Consider the following 25,833-nt stretch of genomic DNA (forward strand, 5'->3'; position numbering starts at 1 on the left):
TTGTGTAGGGCTTGACCCACACCATTTTTTACTCTCTGCCTCCCTCTGCCGCTGAGATGAGAATAAATCAAATAACTTCAAATAGAAGTTGACCAGCATCTACTTCCTCCCCTGTTACTCCATTTCTCCTTGCCTTGCCTTGATCAAATGCAGCCCCCAAGATCTTGAGAATTCCATGGCCCCCCACTGAAGCTCAGTGACTCCATTTCAAATGAGATGTGCTCAGAAAGCCTCATGTAGCACCCGGCACCAGGACCAGACATGTGGGTGCCCTGGGCAGGTAAGAATTTGGCACCCCCTTTAAAAATATGCTTTGAGTATTTATATAATATGCATTTGGTAGAGATAGGGGACTTGGTCTCCTATTAGTAAAAATCATGAACTTTTGGTTCAACTGTCTATTCCTTTCTCCCAAAACAAAACTCCCAAGAATGAGCTAGAGACAGCTGGGGGCAGGAGCTATGGGGCAAATGAGAGCTCTCTGCTCATAGCATTGCTGCTCTGAGTCTCTTCTCCTGGGACTCAGGAGCAGACCAGCCAGCCACTGGGGCTCACCTCTTTGTTCCCTGGAAGTACAGAAATATCCCCTCTCCTGGCCCCCGTCCTCTCCCTCCCCACCCCTCTCTGCTTGTGCTATTTAGCATTTTCCTAATTACGTCCTCCCAAGTTCCATATCCTCACCCGTTACTAAATCCCATCTTTGAGAATATTAAGTCATACTAAGGATGACGTTTTAGCTTGTACTCACCAAAATAAATCCCTTTCACTTATCAAGATGCTTCCTTCCTAGAATGGGGTTTCTTGTCACAATTTCAAATTCCAAATAAGAGACTTCTTCAATATACTGAATGGCAGTAGGACCAATTTGCGTCCCTTAGGCTGGTGAACCTAAAGAATTACAAATGGAAACCTGAGTTGACTGGTCCCCTAATTCTAATTATTTCAATGACATTTGGCGGTCCATGTAAATTAGTGCCCCAGGCAAGTATTTAAACCCCTGGAAGACCGAATGCCACCCCTGTGAGGGGAGCCTCCTTCTAGTCTTTGCCTGAACTGGACTGGGATTCCCATCCTTGTCTTAGTGTCTCAGTAGCGCTTCCCAGAGAAACTACTTAGATCATTATGGAGGGAAGAGAACAGTTCTGTAACCCTCGTCATAATAGAGCCAGTATCCGGCAATTGATCTGTGAAAAGGGAAAGGCTGAAGAAGTAGCCAAGTAAAGGGAGAATTGATTCAGTCTGCTTGAAGAGGCTTGAGGAAAATTTACCGGGCTTGTGATACCTGGGCAGAATGATCCATCAGGAGCCTCATTCATGATTTCAAATTGAGAAAAGATAAAAATCTAATCATTTGTCCCAGATCCTTCAGCTTGGTGCCCATCACTGAAGGGGGAATAGCATAATGGAATACAACAGTAATGTTACTGAACACCTGCCACACGCCAGGTGCTCTACGAGCTTGTTCATGTGCACCGGCTCAATCCAGCCAACAACCTTTTGGTGTACTATTCCTATTTTACAGATGAGAAAACCAACTTGAAAAGTGTAACATTTGCCAAGGTCTCATGACTGTTTCAGAAGAGGAATCCTATTCAACTCACAGGTCTGCAAAGCCTATTTCTACAGAGGTGGAGGTAAAGAACACTTAACCTCAGCCCCACCTCCTCTCTCCCCACCTTGGAGTTTGAAGACTCACAGAGGACTCCGGTTTTCAGAGCTCACTGGTCTCTTCCCATTGCTTTTAGCCCAGTGCCTCCTCCTGCTCGATATCTGTCCTAGTTTGTCCTCTCCTGAGCCAGTGAGTCACTTCCTGTCCATTTTATTTGCTCCCTCATTCCCGAATGCAATCCTAGAATTTTAGAACTTTCCAATCAGAAGGAACCATGTAGACTTTTCTGTAGAGGAAAGCCTAACTGGCTTTTTTAAGATCACAGACCCACCGTCAGAGGGAGCTGGCACCTATCTGCATGTCCCCCTGTTGAATACTTTCTGCACTCGCGCTGGCTGGCTCTCAGAAGCACAGCTAATCTATAACCCAAGAGTGGAAGTGCCAAGATTAGCATGCAGGCCTCCTCCCTAACCCCAGTCCTGTGCATTCCCTAACGAGCCGCATTCATTTCAGCTGCATCTTACGTCTCAAGAACAATCCCTCCTGTGCACAGTGCATTACTGGACGCAAAGCACTTTAGGCTCCTGTCCCCATTTCACTTATAAGAAAACGAGGCTCTGAAAGAGACATCCTCAAGTGTTACCATTATTGAGCATCTGCCAGAGACTTCGTCAACTTTAAGGCTTAAAACATATTAAGGCAGGCATTATCTCCATTTATAGAAAAAGAAATCGGTCCAGGCAAGTCAAACAACTTATTATGTCATATATGAGGCTGTATGGTTGGTGGCAGAGCCAGGTTTTGAACTGGGGACTCTGTGGCACTAAATCTCCACTTCTTGTATCGTGCACACTGTGAAGGTCCTATGGCAAGTAAGTGATGGGGTTGCGAGGACAGCTGAGGAGTTCGGCATCTCATACGGTTTTCTGCCCTTTATGATGTGCAGACTCTGAATATTCTGGGAAAAAGATAATCTGCACACAGACACACATATATGCACAAACACAGTTTTAAACACCCTTTGGTGTAAATACAAAATTTCATCCAAAGGGCTAATGTATTTTTAAACTTGATGGGTTTTTTTGAAAATGCAGTTTTTATTTAAATGTCCTAACCTAAACTATGGTACCATTCTGAATTTTGAATCCTGTGGGAGATGTTGGATAAAGACCCTCATCTTGTTAAAAAAAAGAAAAGAGTTGTTAACATTTTGGTTTTCGTTTCGAGGTACAGATGAGGCTCGAAGCGAGTTTGGGTTTTACTACAGAACTGCAGTTGAGCTCCCTGAGAGTCCTGATTTATGATAGGGAAATGCTGGCAGGCATTTTAGACTTGCAAAAAGACTACAAATCACAGTTCAGGCTAAATTCGTTCTAAATTCATTCTGCTGATTTAGACATTTGGAGGAGCGGGTTCTGCTGCCCTTACTGAATTCGTGCCATGATCCAGATAAAAAGCTGTGTTCCTCACCCCAAGCTGATGGTGTGTCCCTCCCCGGCTTTGCCTTTTGGCTGAATGCGCTGCTGAGCATGGAAAAAGCCTGAACCCAAGCGAAGAACCCACTCCTTGAAGCACAGATTTCCTTGGCATTTGCTTCTTCAAAATGCCTGCCTTTTAAGGCAAGTGGCACGTCAGGCCCACTGTGAGTCACCCGGATCAGCTGTCTCCATACACACAGTGGGACTGCAGCTCTTGGATGCTGCCTGTGCCCCACCCACCACGGAGCTCTGCTGAGGAAGGGAACATGACTTACCAAATAACTTTGTGCAATCGCATTCGTTGTTTTTCTATTCTTCTAGAAGATGAAAGAAATTGGCCCTCTTCCCTTTTTCTTCTGGTGGTGAGTCTAATTCCTCCAGCTTAGAAAAGAGTGCCCATAGAGAATTTTTTTGCAAGGCTGGAAATGAGCCAGATGGCTTGGGTGCTGCCTTGGATAAGCAGCAAAGGCCCTGGCTAAGCCCGTGACTAGAAGGCCTGCAGGAAATTAACATGCATCTCTTGCAGGGGGAGCCGTGACTCAGGGAATTTAGTGGTGCTCAGGATGCTAGAGGCCAGCTCATCAGGGGAGAGAGTATGGGGTCCTTGTGACTTCTGGAATTCAGCATCTACCCTTGCCATGTCACTTCCAGCATGATCTGCATATGTCAGCATGCTCAAGGGCCTGGCCTAACTGAGCCTAATGGGAGGGTGAACTGAGGTGTTCTCTAGGGCGCCTGCAATTCTAATATTCTCATCTACATAAAATGCTCAGTGAGTGGGCTGATGTTAAGTCATTTTCTTAAGAGTTCGAGCACATCATACATTTATTTTTGAGCTTTTGAAACGACTCAGTTTTATGACTTTTTCTCACCAAAGAACCTAAAGCATAATATAGCAAGTGGAGGAGGATGGGATTATTTTCCAGGGCTGTTCTGCCATGCCTCCACATCAGGAGAGCTGGGTGTATGAAGAAGAGGAACTATCTAGGTCAGGGCAGATGGGACATTCCCATGAGGGCCTTCATCGTGCTCAGGTTACAGATCCCAATAATGAGAAATGTCCTGAGCCTGTGCAGGTAAAAAGGTGACCCGTGAGGTTCTTGACCCTCTTGGGCTTTAACACCAAAGCTTGCAATCTGAAGCTGATCCATCACCGCTGACATTGAGCCCAGAGTTTGACTTGGGACTGATGGATGCCTGCAAGTTTTCAGTTCTCAGGTTTCTGTTGCCTGGGGCTCTGGGTCTAAGTGTCTGAGCGGCAAACAGGCTTCCAGTGGGAGAGACACACACACCCCAGTCTTAGGTGGACTGAGACATGTCCGCTTCTCCCTGCACTTTGGGTACAAATCCAACTGGGTGCCAGCTGCCATGGCAGACTGTGTGTCCTTCAGGCTCACCTGACACATGATAAGCTGCCCTGGAGCTGTGTGCTGTGCACCTCCTCTGTGTCCTGGTGCCCAGCCCTACACTCGGGCTCTCTTGTGTCTAGAAGAAGAGAAAGCAAGATCTTTGCCCTACACAGAGCCAGACTGTGTGCCAGCCGCTGGGAAGGCACTCAGCTCCACGCTTCAGGTGGGATTGGAGTCTCATCTCTACCAGTAACACTTGAATAGCCTTATCTCTCTGAGCCTCAGTGTCCTCTTCTATAAAATTTACTCTATCCTACAGATATTAAGTGTTTGCTTCTAACCAGCCGCTGCCTTAGGTATTGAGGATACAGTGAGATGACGGGGATGAGACAAACCGGGCCCCACCCTCGTGGCAATACGGTTTTAGGAGGATTCCATGAGGTTGTATAAAATGCTTAGCATCTTGTCTGACCCTGGTGGTGCTCACTACTGGTTAGCTCTAATGACTTTTCCTCCAAATGTGGTAGAAAATCTTTTAAAACTTGCCCTTTCCCACCTCAGTCTCGCATATGTATTTCTCTTTGCCTAGGAGTTTGTTCCTTTCTCCCTTTGCCTAGTTAACTCCTGTTCATCCAGTTCTTGGGGTAAACGGTCACTTCCTCAGTGTAGTACCTCCCTGACCAGGTCCCTGTTCAGGTTCCCCTGTCGTTCGTTCTCATGGCAACTGGCACTCTGCTTTGAAGTATCCGTCACTTTGGTAACTACTATTTGTTTCATGTCCGTGTGCCTGACTAGGTTGTAAAACTGGTGTGGACAGCATCCATATCCACTGGAAGTCTCAGCTCCCAGCTTTGAGATTTTCCATAAGTATCTTCCCATCCAACTGGCTGCCATGTGAAGGCGATGTTCTCTTCCAAATGAGAAAAGTATGCTGGACCAGAAAAAGGAGAATCAGGCCCACCAGGAGCACTGGGGCCCTTTATTTCCTCCCTCTTTTTTCTGGCCTCATATGAAGGGGAGGGACAGCCAAGAGATGGCTGAAAAAACAGGCCAGGCCCTTGGGCAGCACCTACATCTCCCTGGAGGCAATCAGGTAGCCAAGTCACAGTGCAAAGGATGGCATGCAGGGTTGTCCATTGGTAACAAGACTTACCCATCACCACTCAGGGTGCTGCCGAGAGCAGGGCAGTCTCCTTCGTACCACAGTCACATCCTTACCTGCCCTCCCATAGCCAGGCAGTGTGATTTAAAGGAAAAGGCCTATCTCTTGTAACTAAATAGAAGAATCTTGAAAAAATGAAATCCAAAGCCACATGGCCAGAATGGCAGTCACAGAAACGTAACCGTGTTGACTTTTTACCCTCACGCAGCATGGAAGGTGCCCCCAGCCTCAGTACAGCAAACACTGTCATTTGCATGTGACTCAGTGCAAATGTTAATGTTCTTGCCCTTTGGGGCCCTTTGGGACTTAACAAAGCAGTGATGTGACCTGACCCCAATGTTTTTTTGTGGCTTTTTGGCCAGCATCCAAATCCTCTGGGCAGTGCTGGACTTCCCACATGCATTCCAGCAAGCCCACCATATGGAACTGCATGGCAGTCCTCTTTGCCAGGCCTTTCTAAACTTCCATGTCTTTGTCCATGCTGTTCTTTCAGTCGGAAGTTCCTTCCTTCCATAGAAATATGGAATATTATCTATCATCTCTCTCCCTATCATCTATCTGTGTATTGGTCAAACCTCCATTCATGCTTTAAGACGAAGATGAAGTATCATTTTGTCTCCAACACCTTTCCTGACCACCTTCCTTCTCCAAAGTTGGAGTTAGGTGCTTTTATTCTTAATAACTATGTAGTGAAGCTTATTTGTAGATTTCCTCCTCACTAAACTGATGACCAAAACCACATCTTGCTCATTTTTTTATGCCCTTTCACCAGCAGAGTGCCCGGCATGTTGCAGAGGGAGAATGAGTAAAAGGCAGAAAGCCAGACATTGGCAGACTATGTCATGGGGCCACTGGGTCAGCCAGAATGCCTAACAGCAAGTGTATGTGCCAGAAACTACAAGGGGGAACCTTTGTGGACAGACCATGAAAATGAAGAGGAATCATTCAAGGCTTGAGGGCAAAGAAATAGCAGGAGGGAGTAGAACTGTGGGTACATTACCTGAAGGTATAATAGGTATGGTGAAATTAAAGCATGAACATCTTGTGCCCATTCTACAGATGGGAAAACTAAGGCTCAAGGAAGTTAGATGTCTTACCAAAGCACACAGAGCTAGTAAGCAAAGGAATCAGCTTCAGCACATCTGACTTCACGGAGTTTGTGCTCTTAGATGCTATGCAAAAACACAACCAAATCTGCAACCACTACCTTGAACTTTTGTCCATCAGGACTTTGGGGAATGCTCTCTCAGCTGTGTTAAGTTAGACTCCAGAATGTAACTAACCCTCTCCGGGTCCACTTTGGTTTCCTCCTCAATATAATGAAAGACATTGAGCTAGGTGATCCTAAGGCCAATTTCAGTCTGCTATGATTCTCCATAGAATTCAACGGACTTTCTCGCCTGGAAATCAGCTTGGCCAAAATGCAAGCACATTGGTGTATTGGCCCTAAAAACCTTCTTGTAGGCTGCAATCATGATCCCATAATACAACAAGCCTGTGAAATATTATCTTAGGCGTCTAACTATTCTTCCCAAATAGGCCTTTAAAATATACCCAGACAACAACGTAACTGACAGTATCTTTATCTGAATAGTCATACCTAAGTCCAAGTTTCCACTCCCTCTCCACGGCCTTAGGGACTTCATTCTACCTGTAATTCTGTATCATACTGAAATCAAGTCCAGCAGCAGTCCCCAAACCTGTGACCCTCCCCCCCCCCCCCACACACACACACATCAATCTCAACCAGATATATGTGTAGTGCTCGGACTTCAGGCTGAATCTGAGGGTAGAACACATCTCAAAATGTGTGTGTGGTTCAGGACGACCTCTGACATGAAAAGTTCCCACCCACAGCACTGAATAACATCCTGTTATTTTCCTCAAATCTATGCAGTAACTCCTTTGATTGGGCTTTCATTTGGAATAATCTGTCCAATGCCATTTTTCGGAAACATGCAGAACAAGATACAATCTCATTATGGTCAGCTACATAGAGTGGACCTTTCAGAGCATAAAGAAACATCTGTCCTCCATCTGCAGTGCCTAGAAAATAGGGCTTTCAATAGAGTACATTGTAGGATGCTAGTGCTTCTAAAAGGGCAAGAAATCCATTTCTACTAAGATCTCAATAAGTATGTCTGACAGAAGATTTTCATCTTACATACCAAAGAGCATTTTCCAAAGAGCATTTCTCATCTGCAAAATGGGAAAGAGTTTTTCCAGAGAGCATTTCAAAGAGCAGAAGCTTTAAGAACATAATCTCTAGATTCAGCCAGACCCAGTTCAAATACTTGTTCTGCCACATAGTAGCTGTATGATCTGGAAAAGTGGCTTAAACCTGACAATTGTAAGTTTTCTCAGGGATGTAAAATAGAGAAAGTAATAATACCTACCCTAGGAGATAATGTTTTCAAAGAGACTGGCTCGAAATAAACATCAGTTCTTGTTTCTGCTTTGTTACCACTGTTGTTCATACCAGAGGCGGAATGGCCTGGTTCCTGCTGCAGCTGAAAGAACACGGGATTTGAAATGAGAAGCCCTGAATTTGCACTCCACTGCTGCCACTTACTAGGTGTGTGACCTTGGGGAAATCACTGAATCTTTCTCAACTCAGCTTCCTCATCTGTAAAACAGGGAGACTAGGTAACTCACCTGTAACAATCATGAGGTGCAAATGAAGTGATTTATGTGCATGTACTTGGCCAGCTGCTGAACTCTGTGTGTATGGACTTATTTGTTATTGGTATATTATGAACTGAATGTTTGTGCCCCCCCCCCCCCCAGTGCAAATGTGGAAACTCTAACCTCCATTGTGATGCTATTAGGAGGTGGGGACCTGCAAGTCATTAGGTGAGGTCATGAGGGTGGAGCCCCCATGATGGGATCAGTGTCCTTATAGGAAGAGGAAGAGGGGCGCCTGACTGACTCAGTTGGAGGAGTCTGTGACCCTTGATGTCGGGGTTGTGAGTTCAAGTCCCACGCTGGATGTAGAGATTACTTAAATAAATAAAAACTTGAAACAGAATGAGAGGAAGAGTCCAGAGTGCTCTCTCTGCGTGTCTTGTGATGGCAAGAAGTCGGCTGTCTATAAGCCAGGAAGAGAGCCCTCACCAAGAACCAAATTGGTGATACCTTGATCTTGGGCTGCCAGCCTCTCGAACTGTGAGAAATGTGTATTGTTTAAGCCACTCAGTCTATGGTATTCTGTTAAAGCAGCCCAAACTGATTGTGACAACAACACTACCAGAACCGAAGAACATATCTAGTTTTGTTTTGTTTTGTTTTGTTTTCTCAGGAATTTTGATTTACAGAAATCTTAGTTGTATGCTCAAGTGATTACAACTGACTTCCACTTAGCCACAAAAGTGAGGATTCTGGGGATGGACTAAGGCATAAAAGTAGAAGGTCTACTTTTCCAACAAAATGTCACCATCTCTGTGTGTTTGTCTTAGACCTGACCCCTGTGAACATTTAAAATGTGGCCTGGTAAAGAGCCCACATGTCTGAAGAGGTGCTGAGACAGAGAAGGGTTGTCGTCTGTGGTTTCTGCTATTGGGTTTGGTTTTGAGGTTGTAATTGTTCATTTTTTGTGGGGTTTTGTTTGTTTGTTTGTTTGTTTCAGATTTCACCTCCCACCCCTTCCTAGAGCATTTAAAACAACTGGCAGTTCAGCCACTCTCCACCCTCCTGGGTACCTGCTCGCCTTTGTCTTTCCAGTAGGGTGGAAGTCATTGGGCTTGGGACTTTGAAATCAGCCAGACTTAAGTTTAAATCTTGCCTCCAAAACTTTCTAGCTGTTTTACTTTGGACAAGTCACTTGACCTTTCTACATCTCAGTTTTCTCATCTGCAAAATGGGAAAGAATAATAATCATCTCCCCAGGTGGTTGGGAAAATTAAATAAAACAGTACCCTGAAAATTCTTAGAGTCATATCTGACACCGGATAGGTCATCCGTTTCCCCTTCCTTTCTCTGAACTCTCTTCTCACCCACTTCTCACTCCTTAATTGACATTTCCCTGGGACCTTTGGTAAGGCAATTGCTAATAGCGTCAATAGCTATGGTGAGCCTGCAAGAGAGTGTCCTGGGGGAACACTTCTAACTTCTAAATTAGAACTCCTGCCCCAAGTCTTTATAAATGCTATGACTTTGGAGTATCTCAGTTAAAACAATATACTCCTATTGAATATATGTGCTAATTGAGTATTTGAAAGCGTGTGTGTGTGTGTGTGTGTGTGTGTGTAAGTTTGGGTATTCACAGAAGATCACATGAATCATGTGAACGATGAAATGAAATGGGGTCAGTTATGTCAAGGGGTTTTTAAATTAAGCCAGAAGGTCATTAAGGAGATGGGCCATATGCATGTTTTCATCTGATAAAACCCTGAATTTTTGAACTGGGCCAAAGTGCAAATATTCCAAAGACTTAGCCTGAATACCTGCAACTTCCTACGTAAGAGACTTTGCTTGGTGATAGCCTTAGTGACTAGGTATATTCAGCCAAGATTGGTTTTATGCCACCAACGCCAATCAAAAAAATTTTTTTTTATTTTGTCAATCAAAAATTTTTCTAAACAATATATGCAGGCATTCCTTTTTGTCTTTTAAATCTTTGGCGGAGGTGGGGGGGGGGGTGAGGGAGGCACTATTTGGGTTGCTGCCCAAATCTGTGTTCCCCTGAATTGTAATTCTGAACCCCAAATAAATGCTTTTGTTTTTATTGTAGCTCAGCCTCTTTTCTTGGTTGGCATTTCTGGTGTCTGAAGAAGTGGGATCTGAGGTAATAGCGTCTCACCTCCTGTGCTGATGTTGGACCAGCAAGGTACCTGCTTGAACCTTCTGTGCTCTGTTGTCTCCCCACAGCCCGAGTGCCTGTGGTGAGTTCCCCGGCTCTGAATCTCCCTAGTTGGTTGAGGTTCTAGCCTTTCTTTTGGTGTCTTTTTGGTGCTGGCTCATACAGAGGACTAACACTTCTCTGACCCAATTCTGTTGCATAGAATTTCTCAGAGGGGAGTCACACATCCCTGTCTGATGCTGGCCAGTACTTGTAGGGGATTAACACTTTCCTGTGAGGATTCTGTTTGGTAAGGCTTCTACAAGGTATTAACGCTCTCCTATCCAGAGTTATCTGGTGAGTACTCTACATTTAAAATTACAACGCTCACAGGGTGCCTGGGTGGCTCAGTGAGTTAGGCGTCCTACTCTGGATGTGACCTCAGATCATGATCTCACAGTTGGGTTCCTGAGTGAGAGGTTCCTTGGGCTCTGCTCTGACAGCACAGAGCCTGCTTCAGATTCTCTTTCTCTCTTTCTGCCCCTCCCCTGCTCCTGCTGTCTCTCAAAATAAATACATAAACTTAAAATAAAATCACAGTGGTCACTTTGGGGATCCTTTGAAATTCTAAAATTAATTTATTTGCGTGTACAACTGGAAAGGGGGTATAAAATCAAGCAAAATAAATGAGAAGCATATTTCAGTTGGTATTTGGAGGGCTCCAAGTAGCCAATCAAATGATTCAAAACTCTCTTCCTTTATGAGAAATGAATTCTGGCTCTCCAAAGACAACTTTGACCTTTCTCAGAGGCTATCCAAACTAGAAAAGCTCTCTGGAGCTCCTGAACCAACCTCTGTCACTACTACTTCTCTGCCTTCTTTCCCCCAACCCCCACCCGTATACCCCAATTTAGCTGAGCTTCATATACCCCAATTTAGCTGAGCTTCTCGCCTATAACAACAAGCTTGAAACCCGCCCCTGAATCCTCCAGTCATTCAAGCACACTTTGAGATAAAACCTAATGAACGGGGGTCAGGAACTCCCTCTGTTTCTTATCACCCTTGGACTACAGCTAAATTGTGAGCTATTGCTAAAGAATTGCCTAATACCCTTGAAGACCCTCTAGAGTTGGCTAAAAAAATAAATAATAACAATCTGGTCATTCAGATTTATAATCCTGGTTATTCTGATTTCTACCAACGTATTCGTATGCTTGTAAGTGAAACCCATGCTGGGGAAATTTTAACTTAGATAAATTCACCTTAAAGGGACCCTTAGAAGAGAGGAATCCAAACTTCTGAGAGACAATAGAATGTGCTCCTTGATTGATGTACAGAAGCTTCTAAAAGACACAAATGGCTTCAAAAACAGTTCTATAAGGATCCTTATAACATACAAATAATACAAAAGTCTTTAGTAAAAGACTTGGGCCATCTATGCCAATAACCCTAACGTTTTTTGTCCATCTGCCAAAACCATAATTTGGATCCAACTATTCTTTTTGAGTTTCATACCTGAGACATGGCTAAAATTCAAAACAAAACAAAAAAATAAGAAGCATAAGGTCTTTGCTTCTGTTTGCTTATATGTGTATGTTAGAGATATGTGATATTGTTCTACCTCTGGTTGGTATTGCCAGAATTAGTTTGTAAAAGAGCTCTATTTAATTGGCTTGAGAAAAGTCAAGTGCTTATAAATTAAGTATTCTTAAATTTCTCAGAAGTATAAAAAAAAAACTAATGCAATTTTTTTCAAGTTCATATAATCTAAAATAACCTTTGATAAACAAAAGCTAATTCAAGTTTGTTGGTTTAATCCTGTCTTCAGAATTATCGGTGTTAAATATAATGAGATAAACAACTTTTTTTTTACCTGGATTTACTAATCAAATAAGCTCATTTATCTCTATGATGCACAATTTGTCAACAGCGGAAAAAAACAAATAACTTAAAATGATGATTAGCTGTGTAATAGCTAATCCACGTATAATGACTAAAGACAAGTAATTTAAATAATTATAAATAAAATCAAAGTTTATATTAAGTTAAACTAAATAATGGATATTCATTGGCTTTCTAAATCATCTTTCCAAATAAGATAAACATCAAATGCTAAACATGAGTTGATCTGCTTTTGGCTTTTTAATTTAAATTTTAAAATATTATGAGAAACAATAATTTCAAAAATGAAAAAATGCATGCATGGGGCAGACTGAAAATAGAAAATATGTGTCCATTTATTAAACTCTTATTTTAGTCACTTTCATGGTGTTATAAGTGTATGTACTGGGACCTAATATACACTATATTTCCTACTGTGAAATGATCCAACATGTTTAAAAGCCACTGCTCTTAATATCCCAGTAAATTGAGCAACAGAAGGTCTATGTGGCCAGCTGAAAAGGCCAATATCAAAACAACCACCCTTTCTATCCTATAGACATAGTGGTAACTCCTCAAGACCAAGCTGTAATCACTCTTTGATGGGTTTATACTTTGTTGCCTTGTCTTTTCAAATTTTCAGCCAGGCAGCAATCTGTTTAAAAGAACTTCCCCCAGGGCGCCTGGGTGGCTCAGTGGGTTAAGCGTCCGACTTCAGCTCAGGTCATGATCTCACAGTCTGAGAGTTTGAGCCCCTTGTTGGGCTATGTGCTTACAGCTTGGAGCCTGGGGCCTGCTTCAGATTCTGTCTCCCTCTCTGCCCCTCTCCTGCTCATGCTCTGTCTCTGTCTCAAAAATAAATAAAAACATTAAAAAAAAATTAATGAACTTCCCCCATTTCTTACAACTACTTGCAAGGCTGGGAATTCTGGTGGTGGTTTCCCTTGTAAATACAGCTCTGCCATCAGTTTAGGAAGTTGTCCTACCTTTCTAATCTTTCTTCTGCCTAATTCAGAACAACCCTCCTCAGCAATGATATGGGGCTCCTATTGTCCTTGCCTGTTTTATCATTCCCATTCTAGCGGAGCAAAGGCAGGATGAGTCTGCTGACAAATAACTCTCACACTGTAATTTCCCTAGAAGTGTATGGTTTACTTTCATGATCCTGTATAGAAGGAATTTATATTCATTTAACGCAATGCATAAGGAATTACACCATCCTCTAAGAGTAAATCTGCAATTATTCTGTTAACAACTGCCTTATATCATTTCTTTTCTAGATAAACTTTATAAGTTTTGGAAAAAAAAAAAAAAAACCACTTGAGGGGCACCTGGGTGGCTCAGTCGGTTGAAAGTCTGACTCTTAATTTCAGCTCAGGTCATGGGATCAAGCCCCACCTCAGGCTCCACCTCAGCATGGAAGATTAGGATTAAGATTAGGATTCTCTCTTTCTCTTTCTCTCCCTCTGTCCCTCTCTCCCATCACACACACTAGATCACTCTCTCAAAACAAAACAAAAACAAACAAAAAACCACTTAAACTAACAAAGTTGAAACTGCCAAAAAGATTTTAAAAAAGAAAGTAACTGTGTCCTAAAGTAAAATGATTGTTTCAAAATAAAAAAGGGAAACAATAAGACAAAACCTAAATACATCTAAAAAGTTGTAGAAGGATTATAGAAAGGAATATTCAAAAGGAAATTTTATAGTCAAGCTAAGATTTGAGCGGATTTATTTAAATTTTAAAAAGGGAAAATGTTAATATCAAAAATACACTGCTACATTATAATTCAATTTTTCTCTCGGTGAAAAGGATAACATTTCCTTAAATTATGGGAATAATAACTGCCCTTAATAAAAAATTATGAACAAAGACCTTTCTTTACCTTTCGTATAATATATCTACAAAACAAAGATTCTATGTTTTGTCTTCACCAGATCTTTGATTATTCAAGTAAACCAAGTTTTCTGGTATTAAGAGAGTCAAGTTTTGCTTCCAACTATGCAATCCTTTGTATTTGCCTTTGAAATCTTTTATTGTCACTTTGGTCAAAAAAACACTTAAAGATTGCTTTACAATAGGGGTGCCCGGGTGGCTCAGTCGGTCAAGCATCCGACTTTGGCTCAGGTCATGATCTCACAGTTTGTAAGTTTGAGCCCTGCACTGGGTTCTGTGCTGACATGACAGCTCAGGGCCTGGAGCCTGCTTTGGATTCTGTGTCTCCCTCTCTCTCTGCCTCTCCCCTGCTCATCCTCTGTTTCTCTCTGTCTCAAAAATAAATAAAACATTAAGACATTAAAAAATATATATTGCTTTACAATAATCTTATGATCCTATTTGGTCAAATATTCAAAACCTTTCTGACAAACTTCCCCAAATCGCATTCTAAATAAAGTCTTTTTGACTTAAAAGTAACTGACAATGTCTAGAGGGTCTGGAATTTTTCAAAAGATCTGTTCCCTCTCCTTATAAAAAGAAAAATATTACATTAATTAGGATTATTTGATATGCCCAATTACATGGGAAACGATGTCAAATAAAAAGAAATACGAAACCTTCTTTATGTTGTATTTGTATAAATAGATATTATAAATGTTGTAGAAAGTATATAAAATTCCTAAAACTCTAATAAAAACTGATTTCTTGATGTTTTGTTTTCCAGGTTTAAAGGACCCCCCCTTTCCCCTCTCCTTTCAGCTATCTGTGACTTACCACAATTTGGTACATTGTCTTTACAACAAAGGTTAAAACATTTATCTTTTTCTCCCAGAGAAAAAGAGTTCTAAAATTCTTGTTAAATATTCTTATTTGTCATGACAAGGTATGTATTTGCATAAGCTCAATAGGAATCTGTTCTTGTAACAGGACACCCAATACTCATAGCCTCTGTTTCTTTGATCCACAGTTGACAAAAGACAATATACTTCACCGTGGTAAGGGCCTAATTGCTTCTATTAAAAATAACAACACTTTAGTTGAGCAACCTTTCACAGTGTGCTCTTGGGGAATGAAAACATTAAACATCACGAACCTTACAACCTGTAGATTTCGTCTATTAGAAAAGACATCTCCAAAAAGACTCCATTCGGTCTCATTGGCAAGACTCCCAACAAGTACAATTTAACCAATCCTTGTGCCAGAAAATTCCAAGAAATAGGCTCCTAGATTCACATGTCACATCTAAAAAACAAAACAAAACACCAAATCCTGAACAGACCTATACATAACAACTGACCTAAAAATAAAAATTCCAGGAATTGAAGCAGATGAAAGCCGAAAGAGACAGCTTTCCCAGGATGAGCCCACCAGGCCTGTATACCACTTTTTCACTGTTGCTTCTACCTTGTTTGTTTCCCCCCTCCTCTTTCTCTTAGAGAAACAATATTCTTATCGACATTTCTCAGTCTACTATAAAAAGAAGAAACCTCTCTGTTAGACCTGTCACCAAAAAACTCTGGTATGTTCACAGTGTCAGAGACCCCTGGGTCTTGCCTATAACTAATTTCTCTTTCATCCCAAATGCTACTATTGATTATACCCACAAGCCTATAAATGTTACCTATTGGGTTATTACAACCAGGTGTTCCCATACCTGCTTCAACCTTTCCCCAGTCATATCTGTACTAGCTCAAGTGAACACGGTAAAAAAAGAGTTGCCTACAATGACTCCATTTTTGTACTTTATAATCAATCTCGTTAAAAAATGAAACTGTACTGTCGCTTCTGTTTTGCCAAAATTAATGTAAGGTTTTACTTCCTTAGATCTGCTCTATCACTTTGAAAATTACTGAACCTTTACTTAATGAATATTCCATCATTCTTCACAATTTGTTAGATTAATGCCTTATGTCCATGATGTTTATAAAATATTACTTTTCCTAATTGCTCTTTTTATGCTTATCGTCTTGCTAAGGTCACTCTGAAACCTCTACAAGCATCTAATTATGCGCTCCACAAATTGATTCATCTGAAACTCCAGGTGGCTTCATAAAGCCCCAGATGAATAAACTGTCTGAGAACCATTTCCTGACTGCCCCCTTGTTGCTCAAATGTGGCCGGATCCTAATGACAGTGACACCTTAAAACAACCATCAATGATTAAAAATTCTCCCCAACATCAGACATGACTTCCTGGGACAGGTCCATCCCAGCAATGAGGGACTAAGTTATCTATGGTTGAAAAAGTTAACGTCCCATTTATTCTGTGACTAAGAGCTCCACATTTGTCAAGACAGGTTTTCCTTTGGTTTTATTTCCTGTGAGTGCCTTTTCTCTGTGTATCTTTTTGCATTTTCTTTTAAGTTTGCATCATGTCCATATGTCAGCTATTCAAAAATCACTTTAAAAATTGTTAGTGATGTTGGGGAGCACCTGGCTGGCCCAGTCGGTGGAACCTGCAACTCTTGATCTAGGGGTTGTGAGTTCAAACCCCACATGAGGTAATAGAGAAATTACTTAGAAATAAAACCTTTTAAAAAATATTTGTGATGTTGGAATACATTCTTGATTTATATACCCTACAAACAATTTTGGAGTATACCCTCCAAAACTTTCTAGTATATGGACAAGGGAAATTGTGGCTCTTAAAACTGAAAGCCACTGTTAATAGCCTTAATAGCCAGAAAAAGAGATTCTAACCCTGTGGACTCCTTGCCATAGAATATTTGCAACCACTTTCCTTAAGATTTGTAAAGTAACCATTTGTCACCAATAATGGTAGCAATGTTTATGGAGATCTTCCCAAGTGTCAAGCACCGTGCAATGTACATTTCACACATTTCGAGTTAATTTTCACGAAAACCTAATTACATAATAGAAAACTAAATCTCAGAAAGTTTCCTAGCTAGCAAGTGACAGAGCTGAGATTCAAATCTGTTACAGGTTTATTATCAGGGGCATAAGACTTAGAAGGATTGAGCACATCAATGCATTTAAAGTGCTTAGAACAGTATTGCTTGCAGTAACTCTCTCCGCTCGGTACGAACACTAAGATTCTGGCATCAGGGAGGAATTTTGTAAGTTAGAGATATGACTGAGTCTGCAAAACTACACGAAGTTATTTTGATGAACTGAAATGTGTCCCAGTTATTCTGTGACTAAGAGCTCTACGTTTATCAAGACAGTTTTCCCTTTGTTTTTATTTCCTATGAGTGTCATTTCTAAGAAGATCTCCTGCCACCAGTTCAAAGTGATTTGTGACCCCCTCTACCACCACCATTTTTATGCTTTTTTTATCATAAAGATTCTCAGCATAAAATAAGAGGAAGGTAACATTTTAAAGTGCAGCCATCAGGATGACCACCCACACAAGCACAAGTTTTGCTATTGGATCTTTCCTTTGTGGGTTTTCTTCTGTTTTGTTTCTACCCAAGGGAGATAAGAACAGGTGAAGCGGAGATGCCATTTTCCATTCCTAGGGCATAAAGACAGTCTGAGATCCTCTGTTTCCATTGTGTATAAAAATAGCGACCTCATAACTGCCTACTATATAAAACAAAGGAACAAGTAATATCTGAGCCTGACTGACTGAAAACACACCATGTTTCTGTAGTTGAATGTCAGGTGCATAAAAACATAAAGCAAGAGAAAAAAGTACCTCCCTTTTGCCGCCAGAACCACACTGTCCGGTATGATAGTCACTAGCCATGTGTGGCGATTAAGCTCTTGGATTGCAGCTAGTTTTAATTGAGATGTTAATTGAGTTATTTAGTTGAGGTATAAGATGCACACTGGATTTCTAAGAATTAGTTAAAAACAGAATAAAATACGTCAATATTTTTATGTGGATTACTTGTGGGAAGGATAATACTTTGGGTTAAATAATACCATTAAAATCAATTTTATTGCTTTTCATTTTTTAAAATGTGTATACTAGAAAACAAAATTAACTATGTAGCTTGCATTATATTTGTACTTGGGAGCACTGCTCTCGATTGAAGTCTTAACTCTGCCTTAAGTCTCTAGTACCTTAGAAATATTAATATACATTATTAGTAATATATAACATAAACATATTAATATCGAAGGTGGCTACATTCGAATCTAGAAATAAGTACATTTATTATGTACCTACTAAGAGTACAAAGATTCATAGTACAGAATTCTTGTCCTTAAAAGCAAGTGAACTAAGATTCATTGAGTCCTACTATGAGCCAGGCCCTGGGCAACCTTGCAAGCTAGATATTATCATTTCCACTATACAGCTCAACTCCAGCTTCACAGCCTTCTCTATCTGGGAGCCAGAAAGCTTCTTGCAACCGAAATGAGCATAGGCACTGAGTTCTTCTCTGCACCCTTAGTCATAAATACCCTTCTTCTAACTCTGGCCTATATGTCTCAGTCTTTTGGGGCTACTGTAACCAAATACCATAGACGGGGTGGTTCTACGCACCAATTTTCTCTTACAGTTGTGGGGACTGGAAAACCCAAGATCTGATGCCAGCATGATTAGGTTCTAGTGAGGGCCCTCTTCTGGGTTGCAGACTGCGGACTTCTTGCTGCGTTCCCACCTGGTGGAAGAAGCAGGAAGCTCTTGGGGTCTCTTTTACAAGGGCATTAATCCATGTGAGAGGGCTCCACCCTCATGACCTAATCACCTTCCAAAGGCCCCACCTCCTAATACCATCACATTGATGATTAAGATTTCAACCTATCAATTTGGGGAGGGGTGTGGATACAAACATTCAGACTATAGCGCTGTGTAACTTTCCCCAAAATGGGTGGGTGGATGTGTGCTTTCTGTATTGTATGTTCCAGTGACCAGACCTTTCTTTACCTTTAAATTTGTGAACTTTGCAATCCCGCATTAGGTAATTAACTGCAGGAGATAATAATGATAATAGTGCCCAGGCTAGGAAAGCACAGAAACTTTACTTCTCAAAATGATTTACTTCTCAGTCACCTTGGTTTCTCACCACATGGCATCACCAGAGGTTACTCTGATTTTTCTTGAAGACAAAAGCTATCATTCTTTTACATCGAGTTCATCTGATAAGTTCTACTGTTTGCAGAGTCACATGTTTTCGTTGTGTCTGTTTGGATTTCCAACTGGTGTCTCAAACTTCACGTGCCCCAAACTGAGTTCCCGAGGTGCCATCCCTCCCCACCTGTTTCCCCTTACGCTATTCTCAGTCTCAGAAGATCGACACTCCACTCTTCCCGGCAACCAGGCTAAAAAACTGGGGAGTTCGCCTTCGCTCTCTTATTTCACACCCACATGTAATCTGCCAGCCTTGACAGCTCTCCCTTCAAAGTAACGTATAGCTACGCTTCAAGCACTTCTCACCACCAAATGCCAATTGCCCTGGTCCAACCCATCATGGGCCCTTCCTTCAGTTACGGCAATGGCGGCCAGACTTTGTCCCCTTTCAGTGTGCTCTCCACATAGCAGCCAGAGTTACCGTAACACATCTTAGATCGTTTCTCCTCTGCTCAAAACCCTCTGAGAGCACCCGCTGGCGAATCCTCTTTGGTGGCTTTCAAAGCCCCCACACGCAGATTTGAGCCATTTTGGACTTCTTGCTGTTTCTCAAAAACAGAGGCAGTCTCCAGCTTCAGGGCCTCCCCACAAAATACTCTTCCTCTGCCATCCACCCAGAACACCTTCATAACGTCCTTCAGACCTCTCCTCCACTGCCTCCTCTCTACTGAGGACTTCCTTGACCAGCATGTTTCACACCTGTAATTGTTCTGCACAAACACTCCCTTCCCTGTTCTGTTTTTTTCCATGACCCTATTGCCGACTACCATACTGTGTCCTCTACTCATTTATCTCCCCCCACAAAGAATTTAAACTCCACAAAAGTGGGGATCCTATTTTATTTATCACTATCTTCCCAGTTCTTTGAACAGTGCCTGCCACAAAATAGATGCTCAATAAGTACTTGTCAGGTGACTGAATGACATTTTCAGATGAGGAAAATGAGGCCCAGAGAAGCTCAGTTGTAGCCCAAGGTCACAGGATTAGTGAGGGCAAGGTCAGGCCTAGGATTTTCCGCCCTCACTCAGTCTACTCTTTCCGTCTGGGTCAGGAGGTAAGAGGGGCAGCCGTGCCTTGGGAGAAGCACACACTGAGGTTCAAATGTGGATTTTGCTGGAAGCGCTGAGCTGAAACAGAAACAACTATTTTGGCAGCATTTTTGACAATCTGTGAGATTAAGGAAAGTAATGTGAAGGTATATGCTGAAGCTTTCCAGCTTTAAGACTGGCTTTAACTATTTTTCTTTCAGCTGTAGCTTTCTGGGGTAATGAATGTACCATATGTCTGTATCTCCAGGTTCTCATACAAATGAGGAAACTAAAAATGCCAGATGATTAAAACAGATTTCTGCTTGTTTCCATGGGAAATCAACTGCTGTGAAACCTTCAGAGATGAGAGAGAGAGAGAGTGTGTTCGGCTCAAGGCGTTCCCTGGTGAGTGGCTGCACTCTGTCTTCAGCCCAGGCCCCAGCTCACAGGTGAGACACTGTCCCAGGCTGCCCGCTGTGCTGGTGGCTGCATGAGACTGCCAAGGTCAGCATGTCTTGTCCAAGTGTCCTTTGAGCGTCCACCACCACGGCCTGCAGTGTCAGGGCCTGGCCAACCGTGCAAGAAAAGGCACCTACTAATGACAAACAGATGCTTAATAATGCAGGTCCCCCAGCCTCAACCTCCCAGTGTGGTCTCAGCTCATGGTGAACCCTCTAGGGAATCTTCTGGTGGTCAGAAGGACGCACCATCAAGGATTCTTGCTGGAAGAGTCACTGTTTCCTACTTGCAACTAGATGGAGCTAATTCAGGGGAGTGGAAGGGGCACTCTGTAAACACAGCCACGTATGCCCTGGGTGGCGGCACCAAAGAAGTCTCCAGGAGGCCATGATGGTTACTTGTTCCTGTCTGCCCCAGAATTAGCACCAATTTGCCCAAATGAGACAATGCTGAGGAAAAAAGGCTGCAAAAGAGTCCCGTGTTGTCTTGCCACTGGCAATCTCTGGCTTGTCTGGGGAAAATTGGTTCAGGAGCTTACTCTATACTAAGTTGAGAGGGAAAAGATAACCTTTCTCGGCTTTCCTAACCCAGAGTGTAACTCGGGCATGCCAGGGTGAGGCCCAAAGCTGGCTCGTCAGCAGTGATGGAGAATGTAGAGTTTAAATTTGGATTCAGACAGCCCTGAATGCTCACGCCTCTTCTCCAACTTACTAGCTGTGAGAGCTCACAGCACTTGTAGCCAGTTTGAGTCTCTGTAAAGTGGGATGATAATACCTCCACCCCCTCCACGGGGGAGGACAGAATCAGCTAAGTCAAGTAAAAGCACTCACACGGGGTCTGATAGGCAGGGGCTGTGCAGCGCCTGGGGACTTCTCTTTTCTTACCCTCTGTTGCTAGGTTTTACTGCCAACATTGGAAACAGCTTGGTGAGCAACAAGTAGACGGTGACCTCTCTCTTGCCATAACCACCGTCACCAGCACCAGCAGCTTGATTCTCCTCAGAAGTGCTACCAAGGATGTCGACAGTGCAGGGGTCTCCAACTCTTCACATACTCATTTACTTATAACTGCTCAGCCAGGCTTGGCCGTCTTGCTTAGGTAGAATGTTTCTCGGAGAGGCTACGTGGAGGACACTTAGGTTGTCTTCTGCCCAAATAAACCACCAGTAGGACCCCATGGAATTAAGACCATAGGTCATAAAGCATTTCAAATGTCTTGCCCTAAGCTCATTAAAATATTTTGACTCCTCTTTCTTCAAATGACTCACAGGCATGATTCCTTAGCACGGGGCCAACCTAACAGGTTCTGTGTAAGCCAGACCATAGGAAGCAGTAGTGCCATTTTGTGGTCCTGGGGAAGCTTTTAAATCAATCTTTCCATTACAGCCATGATATCCCAAATAATACTCTGGTAACACGCTCTATTTCTGTAGATTCCAGTAATAGCTACTGAATGCCGTCTCTATTCTGTTTCCACCCAACCCAGTCCTGATACTGATACTATCTAGACTTGGCACAGGCTCCACAAGTTGAGTGCAGAGTTCTCCACAGGACGGCCCTCCCTTCAGATGCTAGTCACAAGCCCCCCAGGGATTCCCAAGGCCAACCACTCATCAGTCCAACTGGCTACAAATCTGGAGGTTCCATGACTCCCTCCGGTTTGATAATTCACAAGAATGACTCACAGAACTCAAGAAAGTGCAAAATTATGATTACAGTTGTTTTTGAAGAGAGCTTAGGACAGAACTCAGCTTCTGTGCCCTCTCTCCATGGGGCGAGACTGTGTCTACCCTCTGGGCATTTCTATGAGTTCACCAACTGGGAAGCTCCAATGAGCCTCGATGTCACAGTTTTTACTGGAGTTTCATTATGAAGACAAGATTGATCTTAATTTCTCTCCTCCCCAGTTCCTAGTTCCCCCAACCTGCCCTCCACTCCAGGTCAGGTTGGGCCAAAATCCAACACTCTAATAGCAGGGCTGGCCTTTCTGATGTCCAGCCCACATCCTGAAGCTTTCTAAAGGCCCACATGAGTCATCTCATTAGCTTAACAAAGACACTTCTATCACTTGGGAAATTCCAAGGGCTCTGTGTACCAGGAACCAGGGACAAAGACCAAATATATTCTTTATTATATAATAATCTCTCATGATTATTTACTAAACATAAGGGCTTTGAGTTGAAGTTTTTTCCTGTGGGCAGTGGGAAATCAAGTGATTTCTTGAGCAGCTACTATGGGCCATAAATAATATACATGCTGAGAGCTGTACTTTTTTAGACAATTGCATGGAAGGTGGTCTGGCTGAAGTGAAGACAGGAAGGGGGAGACTAGGAAGGAGGCAGTCACCCTTGTGTAGCCATAAAGCGATGAGAACTAACATAGGGGAGCACAAGTGGAAATGGAAAATCTGGGGGACATTTGAGAGAGGTTTTGAAGGAAGATTTCAACTTGCCATCTAACTTTTTTTGTTTTCATTTTTATAGAACATCTATTAATCTTTATGTGATTTGACAAAATCTGCATTATTAAAAGACGGGTAATAAAATTTAGGCTTATATCGAATCTGACATATTAAGTTCTATAGTATCTAGAATATTATGTAAGAAATGAGGGGAAAACTGAGGTGGAAACAGGATAAAAGCATCATTATATCTGCAGGTGTGGTCCATAGTGCACAGCACATAAAAATAATCCTAGAGAAAATGCAATTGACTTACTTGGATGAAGCGTTTTTCCTTTTGGGGAAAGGAAGAGGGAGCAAAGAGGGGCAAGAATTCAAAGGCATAAGCAGAATGGTTTCTCCATTTCAAAATGGTAATAAAATATTTAGATCATTGCTCTAGGGCATCTTTGAGAAAAAGAACACCTTGACCAGAGCAGGTTCATTGCATAATTCTTTAGTAATATGTTCAATTTTCAAGTAATGGAGAGGACTTAAAGAATAATTTTACTTTAACTGTGGCTATCTATTTCTCTTCTCACCCTCTGGGGGTTGATCTGTTTCAGCATCACATGGACTCTTCTCTACACAGTTTCTAGAAAACCAGATTCTTACTCTTGAAACACCTTTGATAAAGGAATCATCAAGAATTTTATCTCCATACAATCAGGGCTAAAATGAACTCCCCTTTCTGTAGCCTTATTTAAGGCTCTTCAGTGCAGGTGGCTCATGAAGATTTCACTTCCTTTATTCAGAGGACAGCAGGTACCACTATAATCTTCTATTGCTTTACACTGAACCCTTCTGATTTCTCTATTTGCTTTTTGTTTTAATTGTTGTATTGTACTGGTGACAGCCTCCTCTTATTGGCCACTCTAGCCCATCTCCTTCAGGGAACCCTGACCATGTAAATACCTGTTTAAAGTTCTTCCACCTACTTCCTATTTCATATGGTAAAACAGAGACCTCATCTAGTCAGTAATATTGAATTAGATGTTTAGCCTTCAGTCCATGATTCAATAGAAGTTTTGTTTCTGAGAATTATTTTCATCTGGCTACAAAACGACATCCCAACAGCTATGGTTGTTCCCAAAGCTAATCCCAAAGCAAATAAGCTTCCTACAAGTGCCACTAATTCAAAGGGAATAATTGGAAGAGGGTCTCTCTGGGCTGCCTTCCTCAGTCTTTACCGTGTTCCACCCAAAGGAGAGCCAATTGTAAAGCCATGTAAACATAGTCGTAACAAAAATGAAGGCAGCATGAATGCAACCCAGCGGTGCTAAAAGGAGATGTGGGGTGAACAAGGCATGACTTTGGTAACCAAACAGTTGTTGACCCAAGGACAGTGATGGTCCAATTTCATCACACATCTGTTACACCTTCTGTGGCGATGCAACTGTGGTGACTTGTATGCGTGGCAACATTTTACTATCTTGAGCATTTTCAAGTTTCCACCCCAAAGGGGCAAAGCCAGGACCAATAAACTAGCATGGAGGTCATTATAAAGAATTTTATAATTTATAATTTATCAACATGATAAAATGAAGTCATGCTTCCTCCCGTTGTGTGTCAAGACCAAAACCGTGACAGAGTCAATCCTGGCCATGATAGAACGTGCTGGTATGTCACCAAGGGCTATGATGGAAACTCAGTGACATAGACTCTGTCATTCTTGGAGATTTTCAACCTCGATAACTGCTTAGAATGTACCTGGTTTGGTGAGAAAGAATGAATGCGTTCCTACTTTTAGAAAATTACACATCTCCTTGTTCTGTGCCATGTTTCCATGTGCCACAAATTCATGTGTGTTCCTGAATTGTCATGCCTTCAAGTCATGGGACGTTACTGCAGCGTATGCCATTTTCACTGTTACACATGCAGAGTTCTGTATCTTAACCAGGAGAATCCAGTATCTTGGCTTGAAACCCAATCTCGGTCTGGTCCCTGGTGCCCACCCCTCGGCCATGTGATTCCAGGGCAACGTGGGCTCACCCAGAACAGGTCTTCTCCTCAGATAACTCTGTCATGGGTACCTCCGTCCAGCGCAAGCAGAAAGCAAATCCTGGTTGTGAGAGGCTAGAAGGCAGGCCAAGCTGTGAGCAGTCTGTCTTTCCACCAGTGCTCTCCATTTTGTCTTCATTACAAAATATAACATGATGACCAGAGAAAACTATGGGAAGAGTTAAACTACTTGCTAAAGAAATCCAAGTAATCTTGATAAACTGGCTTCTTTGCGATGAACAGAGCTTTGTGTTCTGAACATTAAAAACTGACAGAAAGATCTTAATATTTTACCTCCTGAGCAAGCTTCAGCACCTCTGTCCTGATTTTTAATGCCATATTTCTATTATTCTTCTGAACAAAAATGTTGCCTCCTCTTGTCTTCGAATGGCTGACCTATTTCTGCTTTAAAATGAACATTGTCAGTTTTTACTCTTCAAACAGACTTTTGAAATGTGTTCTCTTTTGAGTACAAGGCCCTCCCTCCCCTTGTAGATCACAAATTCATGAAGCAGCCGGGGGAATGTTGGGATGAGCCCCTGTATAAATCATGGGGCAGAGAGAACCTGTAACACTGATGTGTTAAAACTGGTTATTTCTTCAGTCATGCAGATTTCAGTAAACAATAAAAGCACTATTTGAAAATTCTGTGTGTACTCTTTTTTCCATA

General features: G+C 42.2%; 1 protein-coding gene, 1 long non-coding RNA gene and 1 pseudogene across 6 annotated transcripts in view; 1 reads left to right on the forward strand and 2 right to left on the reverse strand.

Annotated features, from left to right (window-relative positions):
• LRRC8B (leucine rich repeat containing 8 VRAC subunit B) overlaps nucleotides 1-23,279 on the forward strand; it is a 96,736-nt gene extending 73,457 nt beyond the window's left edge. The window contains exons 6-9 of one of the 5 annotated variants that reach the window (XR_006296650.1): nucleotides 8,081-8,173; nucleotides 10,328-10,423; nucleotides 20,533-20,713; nucleotides 21,621-23,279. Coding sequence is in view for 2 of the 5 variants with exons in the window: in XM_043575527.1 (XP_043431462.1) it covers nucleotides 154-200 (47 nt within the window). In the remaining 3 variants the exon portion in view is untranslated. The other 4 variants (XR_006296651.1, XR_006296652.1, XM_043575527.1 and 1 more) reach the window with 4 other exon arrangements.
• LOC122480752 lies at nucleotides 395-9,693 on the reverse strand. The gene is made up of 3 exons (XR_006296653.1): nucleotides 9,297-9,693; nucleotides 7,995-8,108; nucleotides 395-888 (listed from the first exon to the last, which is right to left on the reverse strand). It is a non-coding gene; the product is annotated as an uncharacterized LOC122480752 (long non-coding RNA).
• A 324-nt stretch (nucleotides 23,280-23,603) lies between the features above and the next one.
• Nucleotides 23,604-24,942, reverse strand: LOC122479419 (annotated as a pseudogene).
• Between the last annotated feature and the right edge of the window lie 891 nt (nucleotides 24,943-25,833).

This window comes from Prionailurus bengalensis, chromosome C1 (genome assembly GCF_016509475.1).
Source record: "Prionailurus bengalensis isolate Pbe53 chromosome C1, Fcat_Pben_1.1_paternal_pri, whole genome shotgun sequence".
NCBI classification, from domain to species: Eukaryota; Metazoa; Chordata; class Mammalia; order Carnivora; family Felidae; genus Prionailurus; species Prionailurus bengalensis.